The 19,646-nt window shown below is 47.0% G+C and overlaps 1 protein-coding gene across 1 annotated transcript in view; it reads left to right on the plus strand.

Moving 5' to 3' along the window:
- Positions 1-482: 482 nt before the first annotated feature.
- Positions 483-19,646, plus strand: part of erfl3 (Ets2 repressor factor like 3) — a 92,536-nt gene continuing 73,372 nt past the window's right edge. Inside the window, exon 1 of the mRNA XM_045700549.1 lies at positions 483-1,071. Within this exon, the coding sequence (XP_045556505.1) occupies positions 1,050-1,071 (22 nt within the window). The 5' untranslated portion in view covers positions 483-1,049. The remainder of the gene's footprint in view (positions 1,072-19,646) is intronic.

Genomic DNA, 19,646 nt, shown 5'->3' on the forward strand with positions numbered 1-19,646 from the left:
TACTTTCTCCTGAGACCGCAGGTGGCCAGGGACTATCCCATCACTGCCACCAAATTCAGCAGGGAGGTGTAGTAGACCATGTGAAATAGAGGGGGAAGTCTGTATAAGTTTGGTTTAGTTCCTGTTGCAATATGCTCAGAGTCTAGTGTTATAATGCCTTGTGCATTTGTACAGTGGTTTAATAATCTGGCCACATCAATAGATACAATTACCATGAAATGAAAAGAGATAATTAGAAGAAAGTACCTGCTATTGACGTAAAAGGACGTGGTGACGGCCTTCTCTCCTCTAGAATCGTAGGACACGGATATGATGTCACCACGGCAGTGTGGCTGTGGCGGTCTCCATGGCGACGCCGCGTGCTGCAGCAGTGACGCCACCCTGGCTCGTGGTGAGTGGGTGTGACCCGCCCCTTAGAGCCCCCCTCTCCCTCTCCGTGTGGGCGGCCCGGTGAGGAGAGAGCGAAACACGACACCCGAGAGAGAAGAACCGGGGGGAGGAGAAAGAGTAGCCACAGAGTACAGAATGTTAGTGAGTGGAGGAAGAAAGAAAGTCTAAAGAGAGGACGACTGCTATTCTACAGAACGGTTATTTTAGCGAAAATATGTCAAACAACGGGGAAGATGCGATTGAGATGGAGTAAACAACTCGACAGTTCGTGAAAGTATATGCAAACAAGGAAAGAAGGGTTTTCGGTTCGTGTGCTTGTCGGGACGGTTGACGGTGTTCCGCTGCAACTCGAACAGGACAAGGCGAAGTTGCCGTGGGACAAAAAGCAGTGAGCTACATCAACTGACTGCGATTCGGGAAAGTAACGTTACCACGATCGCTACAGTTGAGGAAGGGGCTATTGGGAAATAAAGTGGAAGCAAAGGGGCCCGCGAGTGGAGCAACGGTGGAAAGTTTAACGTTAGCCTGTCCCCCCCTCGTTTTTCCAATCCGAACCAAAGGAAGGGCTCAGAGGGAGACGACTTTTCCTTCCACAAACGCTACTGACTTGAGATCCACCAAGCTCGCTAGCTAACGTTAACTAGCTTGCAACACTCAAAATGAAAACCCCTGGAGATTCGGGTAAGTTTGTGCAAAACAAAAAGTCGACCACTTTTGTCTGGGTGAACTTGATCATGAACTTGCTGGTTGTCTTCGCCAGTTGTTCGGTCTGTTGTCAATTACTAAGCGGTGAACAAAAGTCATACAAGTTGTTAAATACATTTAACTAGCTAGTTCTATTGCTAACATTAGCCGTCATTTGACAGTTAGCTAGCTGACGTGAGTTCATTGCATTGCAGCTATACAGTATTCAACACGTTCTCCAGTTATGTTTGAGAAGTTGATACAAAAGTGTTGTTTATACTTACTGTGTCTAGTTTGCTGGGAATATGTCAATGTGGATTGATTGTCGACCTGTTGATGTAGCTGAAGTTGAGTTGCTTTAGTGAGACATTCAAAATGGAAGCTTTTGCTAGCGGACATCCACTTCTAATACTCGAATAGGAAATTAAACGATTGGTTGAGTTGTAATTAATCATATGAACCAGACACTTTGGAAGATTACACCTATCTACCGGGGTTGTTTTAAGAGTTTCGTTACATTTGGTCATTTACAATGTGTTGCTTGTTTGTCATCCTATGCATCCCGTACAAGTTTGTATTTCTCCGCTGTTTGGCCAACATAGCTTTTAAATATGTGGCCACCTTTAGGGTCCATTTTCTCAAACGTCAAATGCTGCTGTTTTATGTATGAACCTGTCATAATCGGAATCTGATTAATTCGTGCTTTGTTTGTATCGTGCTTCAATAAGTTGTGCAAAGTACCTGTGCACGGACCCGCCGTGGCATGTTGCGGAGTCCATGTTGGGATCCCCCCTCACCCGTTCGTAAAAAGTCTCTGGCCAAGTTTTCGAAGCTTCTTAAATCGGCCCAATTCACTCGTAATTCACCGTTCAGATGAAGTTGTCATTTGCACAATACATAGATTTAGTTAGACCCGTGAAAATGCAAGTGAATAATTAGTTTAGCTTACTTTGCGAGGACGCAGTGCTTGGTTAGTTATGAAGGCCGCGGAGCTAGAGAGACGTTTCAATGGACTGTCATTTTCGAAGGTGGAGGCTTTGTCGAATCCCAAGACGTTATAATAAATCCTGTCGTTTCGGATATGTTTGCAGTTTACAATAACGCTTTAGGCATATTTCAAGCGATAATTAAACGTTTAATCTCGCTTTCACTTTAGTAATGATCAGTGATGAAGGCAGATGTCTGGGAATGAGTAAAGGTGACTGGGCCGCTGACAAAACAGACCAACTATCTGATCCGACCGACCGTAAACAAACAATGAAATACACAGCATCATAGGTGGCGCTTGAGTTTCATGTTTGGGGAAGTAGCTCAGCCCTAGCTGATAATCATATTTCATGCAATTCTACAACACTTTACATGTCTGGGGACATTATCAGAATCTTTAATAGCCTACTAGTCCCGTGTAGCTCAGTTGGTAGAGCATGGTGTTTGCAACGCCAGGGTTGTGGGTTCGATTCCCACGGGGGACCAGTACAAAAAAAATGCATGAAATGTATGCATTCACTACTGTAAATCGCTCTGGATAAGAGCGTCTACTAAATGAATAAATAAACATGTAAATATACTACAAAAATTGCAGGTTAGGCCTAGGCTACTCTGCTGACACTGGCAAACTGAGATCAATAAAATCAACCTTGTCTTCAATGTAACCATGTAATCTAGGCCTATGAAAAGGGGAGACAAAATGTACAATATGACGTCCATCAACAATTGAGGAGGAAATTATTGTCCTAAACTTTCCAGTGGCACTGACTCGCCCAATGATAAAGACAGTGAATATGCGCACTCACCAGAGATATGGCCGACGCTCTCCGCTACTGCCAAGAGATTAGTCCTGGTGTATCCTACTAATGGAATAAACAACATTTAAATCGTTTGGACTATATGTGACTTTTGTGTTTATTCCACAATTTAATTTTGAAGTATTGCGATAGGCCTAGGGCTATTTTAGATGCTTCTCACTGACAGTCGCAACTTGACATCAGCTATTTCATATTTGCCAAATTGCGGGCTTCAACTGTAGGCTATGCACTTGTTATTTACCATGTAATGGTGATATAACCAATCAGGTTCGATCCCAGGAACCTCCTACATATTCAACATTTCTAAATAACAGGAGACAATACAACCAACTAATCAAGTTAATTTATTTAATAAAAAAAATCTATATATTGTGAGCCAATATTAAATCTGTCAGGGGAGTCACCTCTGGTTATGCTAGCACCCCCCACAAGTAAGCCTGTAGCTCACAGATCACTGGATGAGAAACTGTTTTATGGAAATCATCAAAGGTGCAGCGACCATTGCATTGTTACATTTGTTTCTCTTTAAAAACACATGCTGGCACTACAATGTGTGAACTTGATTCCAGACCTATATACAGTTGAAGTTGGAAGTTTACATACACCTTAGCCAAATACATTTAAACTCAGTTTTTCACAATTCCTGACATTTAATCCTAGTAAAAATTCCCTGTCTTAGGTCAGTTAGGATCACCACTTAATTTTAAGAATGTGAAATGTCAGAATAATAGTAGAGAAATATTTATTTCAGCTTTTCAGTTCTTCCCACACATTTTCTATAGGATTTAGGTCAGGGCTTTGTGATGGCCACTCCAATACCTTGACTTTGTTGTCCTTAAGCCATTTTGCCACAACTTTGGAAGTATGCTTGGGGTCATTGTCCATTTGGAAGACCCATTTACGACCAAGCTTTAACTTCCTGACTGATGTCTTGATGTTGCTTCAATATATCCACATAATTTTCGATCCTCATGATGCCATCTATTTTGTGAAGTGCACCAGTCCCTCCTGCAGCAAAGCACCCCCACAACATGATGCTGCCACCCCTGTGCTTCACGGTTGAGGTGGTGTTCTTCGGCTTGCAAGCTTCCCCTTTTTTCTTCCAAACATAACAATGACCATTTTGGCCAAACAGTTCCATTTTTGTTTCATCAGACCAGAGGATATTTCTCCAAAAAGCACGATCTTTGTCCCCATGTCCAGTTGCAAACCGTAGTCTGGCATTTTTATGGCGGTTTTGGAGCAGTGGCTTCTTCCTTGCTGAGCGGCCTTTCAGGTTATGTTGATCTTCACAAGGTCCTTTGCTGTTGTTCTGGGATTGATTTGCACTTTTCGCACCAAAGTACGTTCATCTCTAGGAGACAGAACACGTCTCCTTCCTGAGCGGTATGACGGCTGCGTAATCCCATGGTGTTGATACTTGCGTACTATTGTTTGTACAGATGAACGTGGTACCTTCAGGCATTTGGCAATTTCTCCCAAGGATGAACCAGACTTGTGGAGGTCTACTTTTTTCCCCCCCTGAGGTCTTTTGATTTTCCCATGATGTCAAGCAAAGAGGCACTGAGTTTGAAGGTAGGCTTTGAAATACATCCACAGGTACACCTCCAATTGACTCAAATTATGTCAATTGACTCAAATTATGTCAATAAGCCTATCAGAAGCTTCTAAAGCCATTACATCATTTTCTGGAATTTTCCAAGCTGTTTAAAGGCACAGTCAACTTAGGGAATGTAAACTTCTGACCCACTGGAATTGTGATACAGTGAATTATAAGTGAAATAATCTGTCTGTAAACAATTGTTGGAAAAATTACTTGTGTCATGCACAAAGTAGATGTCCTAACCGACTTGCCAAAACTATAGTTTGTTAACAAGAAGTTTGTGGAGTGGTTGAAAAACGAGTTTTAATGACTCCAACCTAAGTGTATGTAAACTTCCGACTTCAACTGTACATCTGCCACACCACCATTCTATCTACACTATCCATCATGGCTCGGCTTCTTTAACGGGTCGGGACGACTGCACCCTTCACTTCATTCACACCCACCGATTCACGTAATTCCCATGTTAATGCATCTGTCCACTCCGCACTGACTCAATCACTGTACAAACACTACCACTCCAACTGAAACAAATGAATGAGAATTGGCCATTACTGTTTTTACTCAAGAGCGTGAAGTGAACTATAGCTTTACTCCAGCCTTGCAGCTTTCACACTATGCGACGCCTGACTTCACGGTGTCTGTGTGAATGGCCCGTGTCTATCTGGTGCAGGTGGGTTTGTACTGTACGGCATCGGAAGAGGACGTGGTCAGAGTTTGTACATCTCTGCTGTGCGTTAGATTAGTATCATTTCACTCTCAGCGGCACACTTTCATATTCAAAGTGACTGGTAATCATGTCATCCCTGACTGGTTCATCTTAGATGTTGTGTAGGCCTATAGTCAAGTAGTATGAGCAAAATCTCCTGTCTAATTAGTGAAGAAGATTAGCATGTTTCGTTTTTGCACTTGTTCCAAAGATGTTGTTTTGAGATGTAACGTGATATGTGACAGAAGATCAGAGATGGCTGGGTGGTATGATCAACTCAAGCTAATCATAAATATGCTCTGTATCAAGCATGCAACAAATGTGGCTCCAGTCAATCTGTCAGCTGGTTTGTAGCCTGAGGCCTATCAAAGGTGAACAACCGTGAACGATGACACTGTAAAAAGAAGCCATGATTATATGGGGATTCCAAATAGGTCAAACAGTGACCATCAAGCTCGCTAGTTAAGTCAGCTCATTCCTGAAATTCCAGCATAAATTTGTTCCTGCTCTCTCTTGCATGTTGTGAAGCACATTACTAACCAACTTCCCCCATACATACAGCATCCATCAGGAAGCTCAGTCACACATTACTAACCAACTTCCCCCATACATACAGCATCAGGAAGCTCAGTCACACATTACTAACCAACTTCCCCCATACATACAGCATCAGGAAGCTCAGTCACACATTACTAACCAACTTCCCCCATACATACAGCATCAGGAAGCTCAGTCACACATTACTAACCAATTCCCCATACATACAGCATCAGGAAGCTCATACATACTAACCAACTCCCCCATACATACAGCATCAGGAAGCTCAGTCACACATTACTAACCAACTTCCCCCATACATACAGCATCATGAAGCTCAGTCACACATTACTAACCAACTTCCCCCATACATACATAAAGCATCAGGAAGCTCAGTCACACATTACTAACCAACTTCCCCCATACATACAGCATCAGGAAGCTCAGTCACACATTACTAACCAACTTCCCCCATACATACAGCATCAGGAAGCTCAGTCACATTTAATTCCAACTCTGCATATTATTTATTTCACTAAAACAAAGGCTATGCCTGACATCACAGGGACTTGAGATGAAGCAGGCCTCTCATCTTATGGGGGTGATCTCTCCCAAGAATAATGTGGTTTTGTGTACAACACAACAGTGATGCCTGTTCTGTAGTGGCTCTGTGGCTTATATACAGCCATGCCTGTTCTGTAGTGGCTCTGTGGCTAAATAGAGCCATGCCTGTTCTGTAGTGGCTCTGTGGCTAAATAGAGCCATGCCTGTTCTGTAGTGGCTCTGTGGCTTAAATAGAGCCATGCCTGTTCTGTAGTGGCTCTGTGGCTAAATAGAGCCATGCCTGTTCTGTAGTGGCTCTGTGGCTAAATAGAGCCATGCCTGTTCTGTAGTGGCTCTGTGGCTTATATACAGCCATGCCTGTTCTGTAGTGGCTCTGTGGCTTATATACAGCCATGCCTGTTCTGTAGTGGCTCTGTGGCTTATATACAGCCATGCCTGTTCTGTAGTGGCTCTGTGGCTTATATACAGCCATGCCTGTTCTGTAGAGCCTGATGGACGGACTGTGTGAGCCCCATGGCCTCTGCTCTCCTCCCTAACCTCTCTAACCTCCACCCCCTTCCCTTTCTGCCACATTCCAGTACACCCCTACCCCAGAGAAACGGCCCTGAGGAGGGGGCTGATGACATCACCACGCCCCACCACAAGTGGCCATTTACTAGCGTGTGTGTTTGGTTGTATGTCGGGAAGTGTGTGTGTACCCAAGACTAGTGTGTATGTATTGGATGTATGTATACCAGAGCAAGTGTGTTTGGGCGGTGTTTTGTACACGTGTATAAAGTCTGTTGTTGGGTTTGTGTTTGCGTTCACTTGAAAGTGTGTCGGCCTTGTGTGTGTGTGTGTGTGTTGTGTGTCCGTGCGTGTGCAAGTCCCACTCCTTCGCTCTCTTAACCGTGTTGACAAACACAGTTGAGCTTTAACCGAGGTATTATCTAACCACAAATCTGCCCTAATAATAGAGACTTCAAATAGTCACATTATTATGAGGCTTTAATCCCAGCAGGCCTTTATCTCTCACTCACTCCAGTTCTCCTGTTGCTGTGCTGTGCAGGCCTGGTTATGAGATTTAACCCTTAACAAACGCCTCTTCACTCATTACAATCTATGTTCATTGCCAGAATGAGAACGTTATGAATAGGATATAGCAATCTAATAGTTTGTAGATAGAGATGATTTGTTCTCTAAGCTTCTTTGTCTACAAATACCTAGGTGTCTGGTTAGACTGTAAACTCTCCTTCCAGACTCACATTAAGCATCTCTAATCCAAAATTAAATCTAGAATCGGCTTCCTATTTCGCAACAACGCCTCCTTCACTCATGCTGCCAAACATACCCTCGTAAAACTGACTATCCTCCCAATCCTTGACTTCGGCGATGTCATTTGCAAAATAGCCTCCAACACTCTGGTCACCATAGCAACATCCACCCGTAGCACACGCTCCAGCAGGTATATTTCACTGGTCATCCCCAAAGCCAACACTTCCTTTGGCCGCCTTTCCTTCCAGTTCTCTGCTGCCAATGACTGGAACGAATTGCAAAAATCACTGAAGCTGGAGTCTTATATCTCCCTCTCTAACTTTAAGCATCAGCTGTCAGAGCAGCTTACCGATCACTGTACCTGTACACAGCCCATCTGTAAATAGCACACTCAACTACCTCATCCCCATATTGTTGTTTATCCTCTTGCTCTTTTGCACCCCAGTATCTCTACATGCACATCATCATCTGCACATCTATCACTCCAGTGTTAATGCTAAATTGTAATTATTTCGACTCTATGGCATATTTATTGCCTTACCTCCCTACTCTTCTACATTTGCACACACTGAACATAGACTTTTCTATTTTTCTTTTGTGTTATTGACTGTACATTTGTTTATGTGTAACTCTGTGTTGTTGTTTTTGTCACACTGCTTTGCTTTATCTTGGCCAGGTCGCAGTTGTAAATGAGAACTTGTTCTCAACTGGCCTACCTGGTTAAATAAAGGTTATGGATGTATGTATGGATGGATGTATGGATGGATGGATGGATGGATGGCGAGCACATGGAGGGCTGTGCGGCCCCCCAAAGAAATGCCACCCCACACCATGACTGACCCACCGCCAAACCGGTCATGCTGGAGGATGTTGCAGGCAGCAGAACGTTCTCCACGGCGTCTCCAGACTCTGTCACGTCTGTCACATGTGCTCAGTGTGAACCTGCTTTCATCTGTGAAGAGCACAGGGCGCCAGTGGCGAATTTGCCAGTCTTGGTGTTCTCTGGCAAATGCCAAACATCCTGCACGGTGTTGGGCTGTAAGCACAACCCCCACATGTGGACGTCGGGCCCTCATACCACCCTCATGGAGTCTGTTTCTGACCGTTTGAGCAGACACATGCACATTTGTGGCCTGCTGGAGGTCATTTTGCAGGGCTCTGGCAGTGCTCCTCCTGCTCCTCCTTGCACAAAGGCGGAGGTAGCGGTCCTGCTGCTGGGTTGTTGCCCTCCTACAGCCTCCTCCACGTCTCCTGATGTACTGGCCTGTCTCCTGGTAGCGCCTCCATGCTCTGGACACTACGCTGACACACAGCAAACCTTCTTGCCACAGCTCGCATTGATGTGCCATCCTGGATGAGCTGCACTACCTGAGCCACTTGTGTGGGTTATAGACTCCGTCTCATGCTACCACTAGAGTGAAAGCACCGCCAGCATATATATATAAATATATAAATATAGACATTATCACTTTTTTTTTTTTTGTATATGTATTTTTTTTATTATTCTTATTTTTTTTACATTCATTTATTTGTAATAATGACAATTACAACAATACTGAATGAACACTTATTTTAACTTAATATAATACATCAATAAAATCTATTTAGCCTCAATTAAATAATGAAACATGTTCAATTTGGTTTAAATAATGCAAAACAAAGTGTTGGAGAAGAAAGTAAAAGTGCAATATGTGCCATGTAAGAAAGCTAACGTTTAAGTTCCTTGCTCAGAACATGGGAACATATGAAAGCTGGTGGTTCCTTTTAACATGAGTCTTCAATATTCCCAGGTAAGAAGTTTTAGGTTGTAGTTATTATAGGAGTTATAGGACTATTTCTCTCTATACGATTTGTAATGCTAGGTAGCATCTTACCTTGGCTCCTTGCTGCAGGTGGTCACCCTACCACACAGTCTCCTCGTGGATTGTAATGCAATCGGCCATAATCGGCGTCCAAAAATGCAGATGACCGATTATTATGAATTTGAAATCGGCCCAAATGAATCGGTCGACCTCTAGTGGGGATAGTGGGACCTCTCATTGTACTCATAATGAAGCGGTGCAGCTCAGGGGTTGGAGGCTGCTTTGACAAGAGAGACTGCACCTTGCTCTGTCCCTCGCTCTGTCCCTCGCTCTGGCTACTAGGAGGGAGTAGGTCATGGATTAGAAATAATTTACTAAGGATTGATATCGGTGGAGGATGCAGTGACACATGTGTTCTGCACCATAATCCCCCCCCCCACACAGCTTTTAATGGGAAGTCCTGGACCTCCCACATTCCTGCTTTAGTAAGTTAATAGTTGCCGTCTGTGCTGCATTTCACACTGGAGGAAAGCACAACCCTCTCTCACATACACTCGGTCTGCCTGTCTCTATCTCTCACACACATTACACACACGTGTATATCTCACACACACACACATACACACAGCGAGAGAGAGAGGGGCTATCATCTCAGGTGGTGTTCCTGTCTGGTTCAGTGGAACTAAGCAGGGTGTGGCAAGCTGCCTGGGCCGAGCTGCACTGGTACTCAGCTGTGTGTGGGTGTGTAATATAATATCGCTATTTTATAGAGCCAACATGTTAGAAAGGTGTGGTGACTCTGTATTATATATGAGACACAAAAAGTGTGTGAGAGAGTGTTTATTCATCTGACAGAGAGGCCATGTGTGTTATTTGTTAGTGTGTGTGTCTAGTGTATCGCTGCGCCTTTCTCCTCACAGCACTGGCGGTGCCACTGAAACTGATCTGAGCTTGACGCCACACACACACACACACACACACACACACACACACACACACACACACACACACACACACACACACACACACACACACACACACACACACACCTGCGGAGATCAGGTAACCGTGATCCCCGGCTCACATCAGACCGAAACGGACAGATTATTTCCTCTAAATAACTCTGCTGCTCCATCCAGCCTCACATCACACCACCCACAACCCTGACCCAGCCTCACATTACACCACCCACAACCCTGACCCAGCCTCACATCACACATTACACCACCCACGACCCTGACCCAGCCTCACATCACACATTACACCACCCACGACCCTGACCCAGCCTCACATCACACATTACACCACCCACGACCCTGACCCAGCCTCACATCACACATTACACCACCCACAACCCTGACCCAGCCTCACATCACACATCACACCACCCACGACCCTGACCCAGCCTCACATCACACATTACACCACCCACGACCCTGACCCAGCCTCACATCACACGTTACACCACCCACGACCCTGACCCAGCCTCACATCACACGTTACACCACCCACGACCCTGACCCAGTCTCACATCACACATTACACCACCCACGACCCTGACCCAGCCTCACATCACACGTTACACCACCCACGACCCTGACCCAGTCTCACATCAATTACACCACCCACGACCCTGACCCAGTCTCACATCACACATTACACCACCCACGACCCTGACCCAGCCTCACATCACACATTACACCACCCACGACCCTGACCCAGCCTCACATCACACATTACACGACCCTGACCCAGACTCACATCACACATTACACGACTCTGACCCAGCCTCACATCACACATTACACCACCCACGACCCTGACCCAGCCTCACATCACACATTACACCACCCACGACCCTGACCCAGCCTCACATCACACATTACACCACCCACGACCCTGACCCAGCCTCACATCACACATTACACCACCCACGACCCTGACCCAGCCTCACATCACACATTACACCACCCACAACGACCCTGACCCAGCCTCACATCACACATTACACCACCCACAACCCTGCACAGACCTGGGCTGACCCTGACCCAGCCTCACATCACACATTACACCACCCACAACCCTGCACGGCTGACCCAGCCTCACATCACACGTTACACCACCCACGACCCTGACCCAGCCTCACATCACACGTTACACCACCCACGACCCTGACCCAGCCTCACATCACACATTACACCACCCACGACCCTGACCCAGCCTCACATCACACATTACACGACCCTGACCCAGTCTCACATCACACATTACACCACCCACGACCCTGACCCAGCCTCACATCACACATTACACCACCCACGACCCTGACCCAGCCTCACATCACACATCACACCACCCACGACCCTGACCCAGCCTCACATCACACATTACACCACCCACGACCCTGACCCAGCCTCACATCACACATTACACCACCCACAACCCTGCACAGACCTGGGCTGACCCTGACCCAGCCTCACATCACACATTACACCACCCACGACCCTGCACAGACCTGGGCTGACCCAGCCTCACATCACACATTACACCACCCACGACCCTGACCCAGCCTCACATCACACATTACACCACCCACGACCCTGACCCAGCCTCACATCACACATTACACCACCCTCGACCCTGACCCAGCCTCACATCACACATTACACCACCCACGACCCTGACCCAGCCTCACATCACACATTACACCACCCACGACCCTGACCCAGCCTCACATCACACATCACACCACCCACGACCCTGACCCAGCCTCACATCACACATTACACCACCCACAACCCTGCACAGACCTGGGCTGACCCTGACCCAGCCTCACATCACACATTACACCACCCACGACCCTGCACAGACCTGGGCTGACCCTGACCCAGCCTCACATCACACATTACACCACCCACGACCCTGACCCAGCCTCACATCACACATCACACCACCCACGACCCTGACCCAGCCTCACATCACACATTACACCACCCACGACCCTGACCCAGCCTCACATCACACATTACACCACCCACGACCCTGACCCAGCCTCACATCACACATCACACCACCCATGACCCTGACCCAGCCTCACATCACACATTACACCACCCACAACCCTGCACAGACCTGGGTTGACCCTGACCCAGCCGGTACCACCTCACACACACACACACACACACGCACTCCTAATCCTAACCTGGTGTGGTGTTTGTTTCTAGTTATAGCACTGTGTAACTCACACTGCTAATCTACCAGATTAACCTTGTGGTTCTGGTCATGTTGAGTGGATCACACTGTAAAATCCCATTCGGACTGATCCTTACTGTAAGAACCCATTCGGACTGATCCTTACTGTAAAATCTTATTCTGACTGATCCTTAATGTAAGAACCCATTTGGACTGATCCTTACTGTAAGAACCCATTCTGACTCATCCTTACTGTAAGAACCCATTTGGACTGATCCTTACTGTAAGAACCCATTTGAACTGATCCTTACTGTAAGAACCCATTTGAACTGATCCTTACTGTAAGAACCCATTCTGACTGATCCTTACCGTTAGAACCCATTTGGACTGATCCTTACCGTTAGAACCCATTTGGACTGATCCTTACTGTGAGATCCTTACTTGAGATAAATTGGCTCAAAGTTCAAAATGAACAGTGACGCAGGTACATAGAGGACAGGGCAGGTATATAGAGGACAGGGCAGGTATATAGAGGACAGGGCAGGTACATAGAGGACAGGGCAGGTACATAGAGGACAGGGCAGGTACATAGAGGACAGGGCAGGTACATAGAGGACAGGGCAGGTACATAGAGGACAGGGCAGGTACATAGAGGACAGGGCAGGTACATAGAGGACAGGGCAGGTACATAGAGGACAGGGCAGGTACATAGAGGACAGGGCAGGTACATAGAGGACAGGGCAGGCCTACACAAGGAGAGAGGGAGGAGAAAACACAAAAGATCGACAGCGGGGAAATAGAGAGAGAGGTTCATTTCTGTACACCGCTAAATTAACACAAAGGAGTCACACATACAGACTTCTCATTCTCCACAGTTCACTCCTGTACACCAAAATCAGGCTAGGTCATGATGTCTGCACAACAGCTGTTGTGTTAGGATGTCCTCCTCCTCACCAGGCTTACACTGGGCTGCTAACCCATAATATGACACTCACCCTCTATCTCAAAGCCTGGCTGTAGAATGGGAGGAGGACTGGAATACTTCAGCCTATTTTTATCTGGGAATCTGTCTCTGCTTGGGAGAGGGAGAGAGAACAGATATCTAATTCTAGAGGATGGGAAGTCACAAAAAGACTACTGTGCCAATTGCACCTCACTGATACTTAGTGTGTGTGTGTGTGTGTGTGTGTGTGTGTGTGGTCGGCTGTTGAGTATTCAAATGCCGCCTGGTGCCACCTAAAACTTTCTCTCTCCCGCTTTCCACCGCCTGTTACCCTCTCTCTCTCCTCCACCCCTCCCTCTTCTCTCTCTCTCTCCCACCCCTCCCTCTTCTCTCGCTCTCTCTCCCACCCCTCCCTCTTCTCTCGCTCTCTCTCCCACCCCTCCCTCTTCTCTCGCTCTCTCTCCCCTCCACCCCTCCCTCTTCTCTCGCTCTCTCTCTCTCCCCCACCCCTCCCTCTTCTCTCGCTCTCTCTCCCACCCCTCCCTCTTCTCTCGCTCTCTCTCTCCCCCCACCCCTCCCTCTTCTCTCGCTCTCTCTCTCCCCTCCACCCCTCCCTCTTCTCTTGCTCTCTCTCTCCCCCACCCCTCCCTCTTCTCTCGCTCTCTCTCTCCCCTCCACCCCTCCCTCTTCTCTCGCTCTCTCTCTCCCCTCCACCCCTCCCTCTTCTCTCGCTCTCTCTCTCCCCTCCACCCCTCCCTCTTCTCTCGCTCTCTCTCCCCTCCACCCCTCCCTCTTCTCTCGCTCTCTCTCTCCCCTCCACCCCTCCCTCTTCTCTCGCTCTCTCTCTCCCTCCACCCCTCCCTCTTCTCTCGCTCTCTCTCTCCCTCCACCCCTCCCTCTTCTCTCGCTCTCTCTCCCTCCACCCCTCCCTCTTCTCTCGCTCTCTCTCTCCCCTCCACCCCTCCCTCTTCTCTCGCTCTCTCTCTCTCCCTCCACCCCTCCCTCTTCTCTCGCTCTCTCTCTCCCTCCACCCCTCCCTCTTCTCTCGCTCTCTCTCTCCCTCCACCCCTCCCTCTTCTCTCGCTCTCTCTCTCCCTCCACCCCTCCCTCTTCTCTCGCTCTCTCTCTCCCCTCCACCCCTCCCTCTTCTCTCGCTCTCTCTCCCCCCACCCCTCCCTCTTCTCTCGCTCTCTCTCTCCCCTCCACCCCTCCCTCTTCTCTCGCTCTCTCTCTCTCCCCCACCCCTCCCTCTTCTCTCGCTCTCTCTCCCTCCACCCCTCCCTCTTCTCTCGCTCTCTCTCCCCTCCACCCCTCCCTCTTCTCTCGCTCTCTCTCTCCCCTCCACCCCTCCCTCTTCTCTCGCTCTCTCTCCCCTCCACCCCTCCCTCTTCTCTCGCTCTCTCTCTCCCCTCCACCCCTAGTCAGGAATGTGAGATCACGTTTGAAGAGTTTCTTTTCAACCTCTCTCTCTATTTCCCCGCTGTCGATCTTTTGTGTTTTCTCCTCCCTCTCTCCTTGTGTAGACCTGCCCTGTCCTCTATGTACCTGCCCTGTCCTCTATGTACCTGCCCTGTCCTCTATGTACCTGCCCTGTCCTCTATGTACCTGCCCTGTCCTCTATGTACCTGCCCTGTCCTCTATGTACCTGCCCTGTCCTCTATGTACCTGCGTCACTGTTCATTTTGAACTTTGAGCCAATTTATCTCAAGTAAGGATGTGGTTTCCCTTATAACCGTGTGAGTGCACCTGGATGTGTGTGTGTGTGTTGCTTAGGGGAACCTGTGTGTATGTGTGAGTCACTAATACTGGCCAAGCAGTGTATTTGAGATATTTGTGTGTATTACTAGGTAGGGCCTTTAGTATGAAAAGTATGTGTGTGAGAGAGAGCACGTTTCACACAATATGTCCCAGAGGGGTGTGTGCGTGTGCGTGTGTGTGTGTGTGTGTGTGTGTGTGTCTTGAGGAGATGGGTTGTCCCAAAGGAAAGTTCAGCTCAGAGTGCTCTCACAAAACAACCCATTTATGAAGGGATCAAACCAGCCACATGTAGAGAATGATAATCTACTGTAGTCAGCATTAAACCAGCTTGCATTCTTTCAGTGTTAATGTGTGTGAAGGTGAACACCTGTCTGTCTGTTTAAATATCACCATGCTATCAGTAGTCGTGTGTGTGTGTGTGTGTGTGTGTGTGTGTGTGTGTGTGTGTGTGTGTGTGTGTGTGTGTGTGTGTGTGTGTGTGTGTGTGTGTGTGTGTGTGTGTGTGTGTGTGTGTGTGTGTGTGTGTGTGTGTGTGTGTGTGTGAGAAGTGGAAAGAGGACATCCTCTGTCTTTTATCAGCTGTGATTGGTTGATCTCATTTGCTCCTTGTGGCTGGCCTGTACATAAATAAGCACTGCACTTTGTACACCAGAATCACACACACAGCCCTTCCCCTGAATCCCTGGTTCCTGTCTGAAATCATAGCTACTTAGCTAGCATGTTATTTTGGATGAAAACATCGTCATGGCTGCTCTGGCCTTGGTCTGTTCTATTGATGAAAGTAATGGATAGAATGTGTGTTTTTCAGTGAGAGTGCATGGGGTTGTTGGTGTAGGAGAGAGTTGGTGTGTGTGAAGGTCTCTGAGGAGTGAAACCTTTTAAAACATCGATTAACTGGCCCCTCCATCCTCTCTTCTCCTCCACCTCTCTGTCACCCATCCCATGGTGGAATACCCCAGTGACAGATCCTCTTCCATTACCTCTCTCTCCCTCACCTCCATCTGCCCCTCTCTTTCTTTCACGCCAACTCTCTCGGTTCCCTTCTCCTTTCTCCCCGTCCACTTTTCTTGATTTTTTTCTCCTCTCCTCCTCTTTCTCTCTCTCTCACTCCCCCATTCCCTTCAACTGGCTTGTGGCAAAGGGAGCAGTGCAGACCTATTGTTGGGCTTGTGTTGCTATAAGGACACAGGTGCTGAATTACTGTGTGGTTAGCATCACTGTGTGGTTAGCATCACTGTGTGGTTAGCATCACTGTGTGGTTAGCATCACTGTGTGGTTAGCATCACTGTGTGGTTAGCATCACTGTGTGGTTAGCATCACTGTGTGGTTAGCATCACTGTGTGGTTAGCATCACTGTGTGGTTAGCATCACTGTGTGGTTAGCATCGCTGTGTGGTTAGCATCGCTGTGTGGTTAGCATCACTGTGTGGTTAGCATCACTGTGTGGTTAGCATCACTGTGTGGTTAGCATCACTGTGTGGAAACAACCTGTAGTTTACTGGTGTCTGTCTGATCTGTATCAACTCAGCTTTAGGGGCGCCACACCATGCAGGACACACACACACACACACACACACACACACACACACACACACACACACACACACACACACGTTCATCCTGGATAGGTAGTCTCGTACAGGTTTTCATGTGTAGCTCTTTGCAGTCCATCATTAATCTATTTTTAGTTAGTCATCTTCCTGAAATGTTTATATGCAGTCATTTCTCTGAACTCTGTTTATGTCTCCTCCCAGGTGTGTGTGATGTGTGTTGGCCTGAGAGGGGTTGAATAATGCATAGATCATTGGAAAGGTATTTAGAGGAAAGCAGAGTGATTTAAAGTTTAATGGCAGGCCTTACCATCAATGCTGTACAGCATCATACACTCTCACTCTCTCTCGCTCACTCTCGCTCGCTCACTCTCGCTCGCTCAATCACTCTCACTCGTGCTCTCTTTCTCGTGCTCTCTCTCTCGCCCTCTCTCTCTCGCCCTCTCTCTCGCTCTCTCTCTCACAATTGTTTGTCGCTCTCTTTTCCTGTCTTCAGTATACTGGCTAGCCTGCATCCTTCACTTCTCACATCTCTCCATCCCTGTCTTTACGTCTCTCCCTCTTTTCCCTGTCCGTTAGCTGTCCAGCCTGTCATATTGTCCTTTCTCTCTGTCAGATGAACAGCCTCTAGAGCTGTTAGCCATGTAAAGCCATTGATATTTAATGTGATGTGCTGGTCTCAACCATTCACTGGGCCGCTGAGGTCTGATCAGTGGAAGGTAGGCTGGAACTAGAATGCTGAAAGAAGGTTCAGGACGACGCAATGCCTAATACAGCTTCATACAGCTTCATACAGCTTCATACAGCTTCATACTGCCAAATGCTCAAAGCTGATTTGAGATATATTGTGATCCGCCCAATAAATCAGAGCAGTGTGTTTTGGGTTTAATCTTGTGTTTAGGTGTGTCCCAAAAGGAATAGCGGTGACCCAATAGGTCCTGACCTGTTGTTGGGAAACACTCATCTGTTTCTCCATCCCTCTCTCCACGTTTTCTTCTCTGACAGTGTTCACTCCAGCCTTCCATACTTCTTTTTCTCGCTACCTTCCTTTTCTCCATCTCTCCCTCATGTTTACATTGCCCCAGTAGCTTCTCTCTCCATCTCTCCCTCATGTTTACATTGCCCCAGTAGCTTCTCTCTCCATCTCTCCCTCATGTTTACATTGCCCCAGTAGCTTCTGTTTTCCCTTAATTCCCCTCCTCTTGCTCTCTTTCCTCCCTCCCTCCCTCAAAACGTCCATCTCCCTCCAATTTCCCCTCTTCCTCACTCTCTCCTATGTTTACATCCTCCCCTCCTCTCACTGACTGGTGTTATAGGGGGACATCAGTGGTAAGCTCCTTGCCCAAATGGCCACTGACAGACACACACACACACACAGTGCCTTGCTCTGGGTCACAATACTTTTTATCCAGGGCCATTTTTAGCATTAGTCTGCTCTATGTGATTACGCAACAACACACGGGTGGGCACACACACACACACACACACACATACACACACACACACACACACACACACACACACACACACAGGCACTAGGGCTGTGCATTTTTCCCTTTCAGGATGATTGGTTACATATCTAGATACATGCGCTCCAATACGATACAGTAACGATAAGATTTTTCTATTGTGTTATTGACTGTGTTATTGACTGTACGTTTGTTTATGTGTAACTCTGTTGTTTTTGTCGCACTGTTTTGCTTTATCTTGGCCAGGTTACAGTTGTAAATGAGAACTTGTTCTCAACTGGCTTACCTGGTTAAATAAAGGTGAAATAAAAAAAATAAAAAGACTCAGTGAGCATAGCCTTGCTATTGAGAGAGGGCGCCGTAGGCAGACCTGGCTCTCAAGAGAAGACAGGCTATGTGCACACTGCCCACAAAATGAGGTGGAAACTGCTGCACTTCCTAACCTCCTGCCAAATGTATGACCATATTAGAGACACATATTTCCCTCAGATTACACAGACCCACAAAGAATTCAAAAACAAACCCAATTTTGGTAAACTCCCATATGTACTGGGTGAAATGCCACAGTGTGCCATCACAGCAGCAGGATTTGTGACCTGTTGCCACAAGAAAAGGGCAGCTAGTGAAGAACAAACACCATTGTAAATACTAGGGATGCACAATATATCAGATGTCTAGTTTAATGTCAAAGCTGATGTCAAAGCTGACGTGCATTCCTATATAACGTAGGTACGTGACGCCACTTAAAATGTTGCGCTATACTTGCAACACAGCATTCCTTAACTAGCCCACAATGTCTGCTGTGTGGATCGAGCAGTCAACAAGTCCAGCAGTCATTTGAAAGACTAACAACATTTTAGCGAGACAACTCAGTCGAAATCCATTAAAGCCAAGATAATGGAATTCATTGCCCTTGACAATAAACTGTTCTCTGTCATGTGTGATGTTGGCTTTCGCCGACTGGTCGAGCACCATTGCACACTACCAAGTGCACTATTTTTCAGATGTTGCCCTACAGGAGTTCCACAGTAATAGCGTCACTGCTATTAGCTTCACAACATACATACTATGGAACGCCGTTTGGGTTTTTGCGTGTCAAGAAAGATACAGTAGCACTGTCAAAGCTGTACAAACAAGTCTGCAAACAAACAAACACTGGCCATGAACGATGTGTTTACAATACCGCGTTGGTAATGAAGCATCATTTGTTCGACCGCAACATTTGGGGTATCTAGCTTTAGCTTGATACCTGGCTAGCACCAATACAACCAGCCTGAAAACAATGACCAGTAGAAACTGCAGTCATTTTCATTATTCTTAGCAATGATTTAGGAATCCTTGTGAGTAAGTATTAGCTAGGTTGCCACTTGTTGTTCGCCTATTGAAA

Source organism: Salmo salar, chromosome ssa02 (assembly GCF_905237065.1).
Source record: "Salmo salar chromosome ssa02, Ssal_v3.1, whole genome shotgun sequence".
Lineage (NCBI taxonomy): Eukaryota > Metazoa > Chordata > Actinopteri > Salmoniformes > Salmonidae > Salmo > Salmo salar.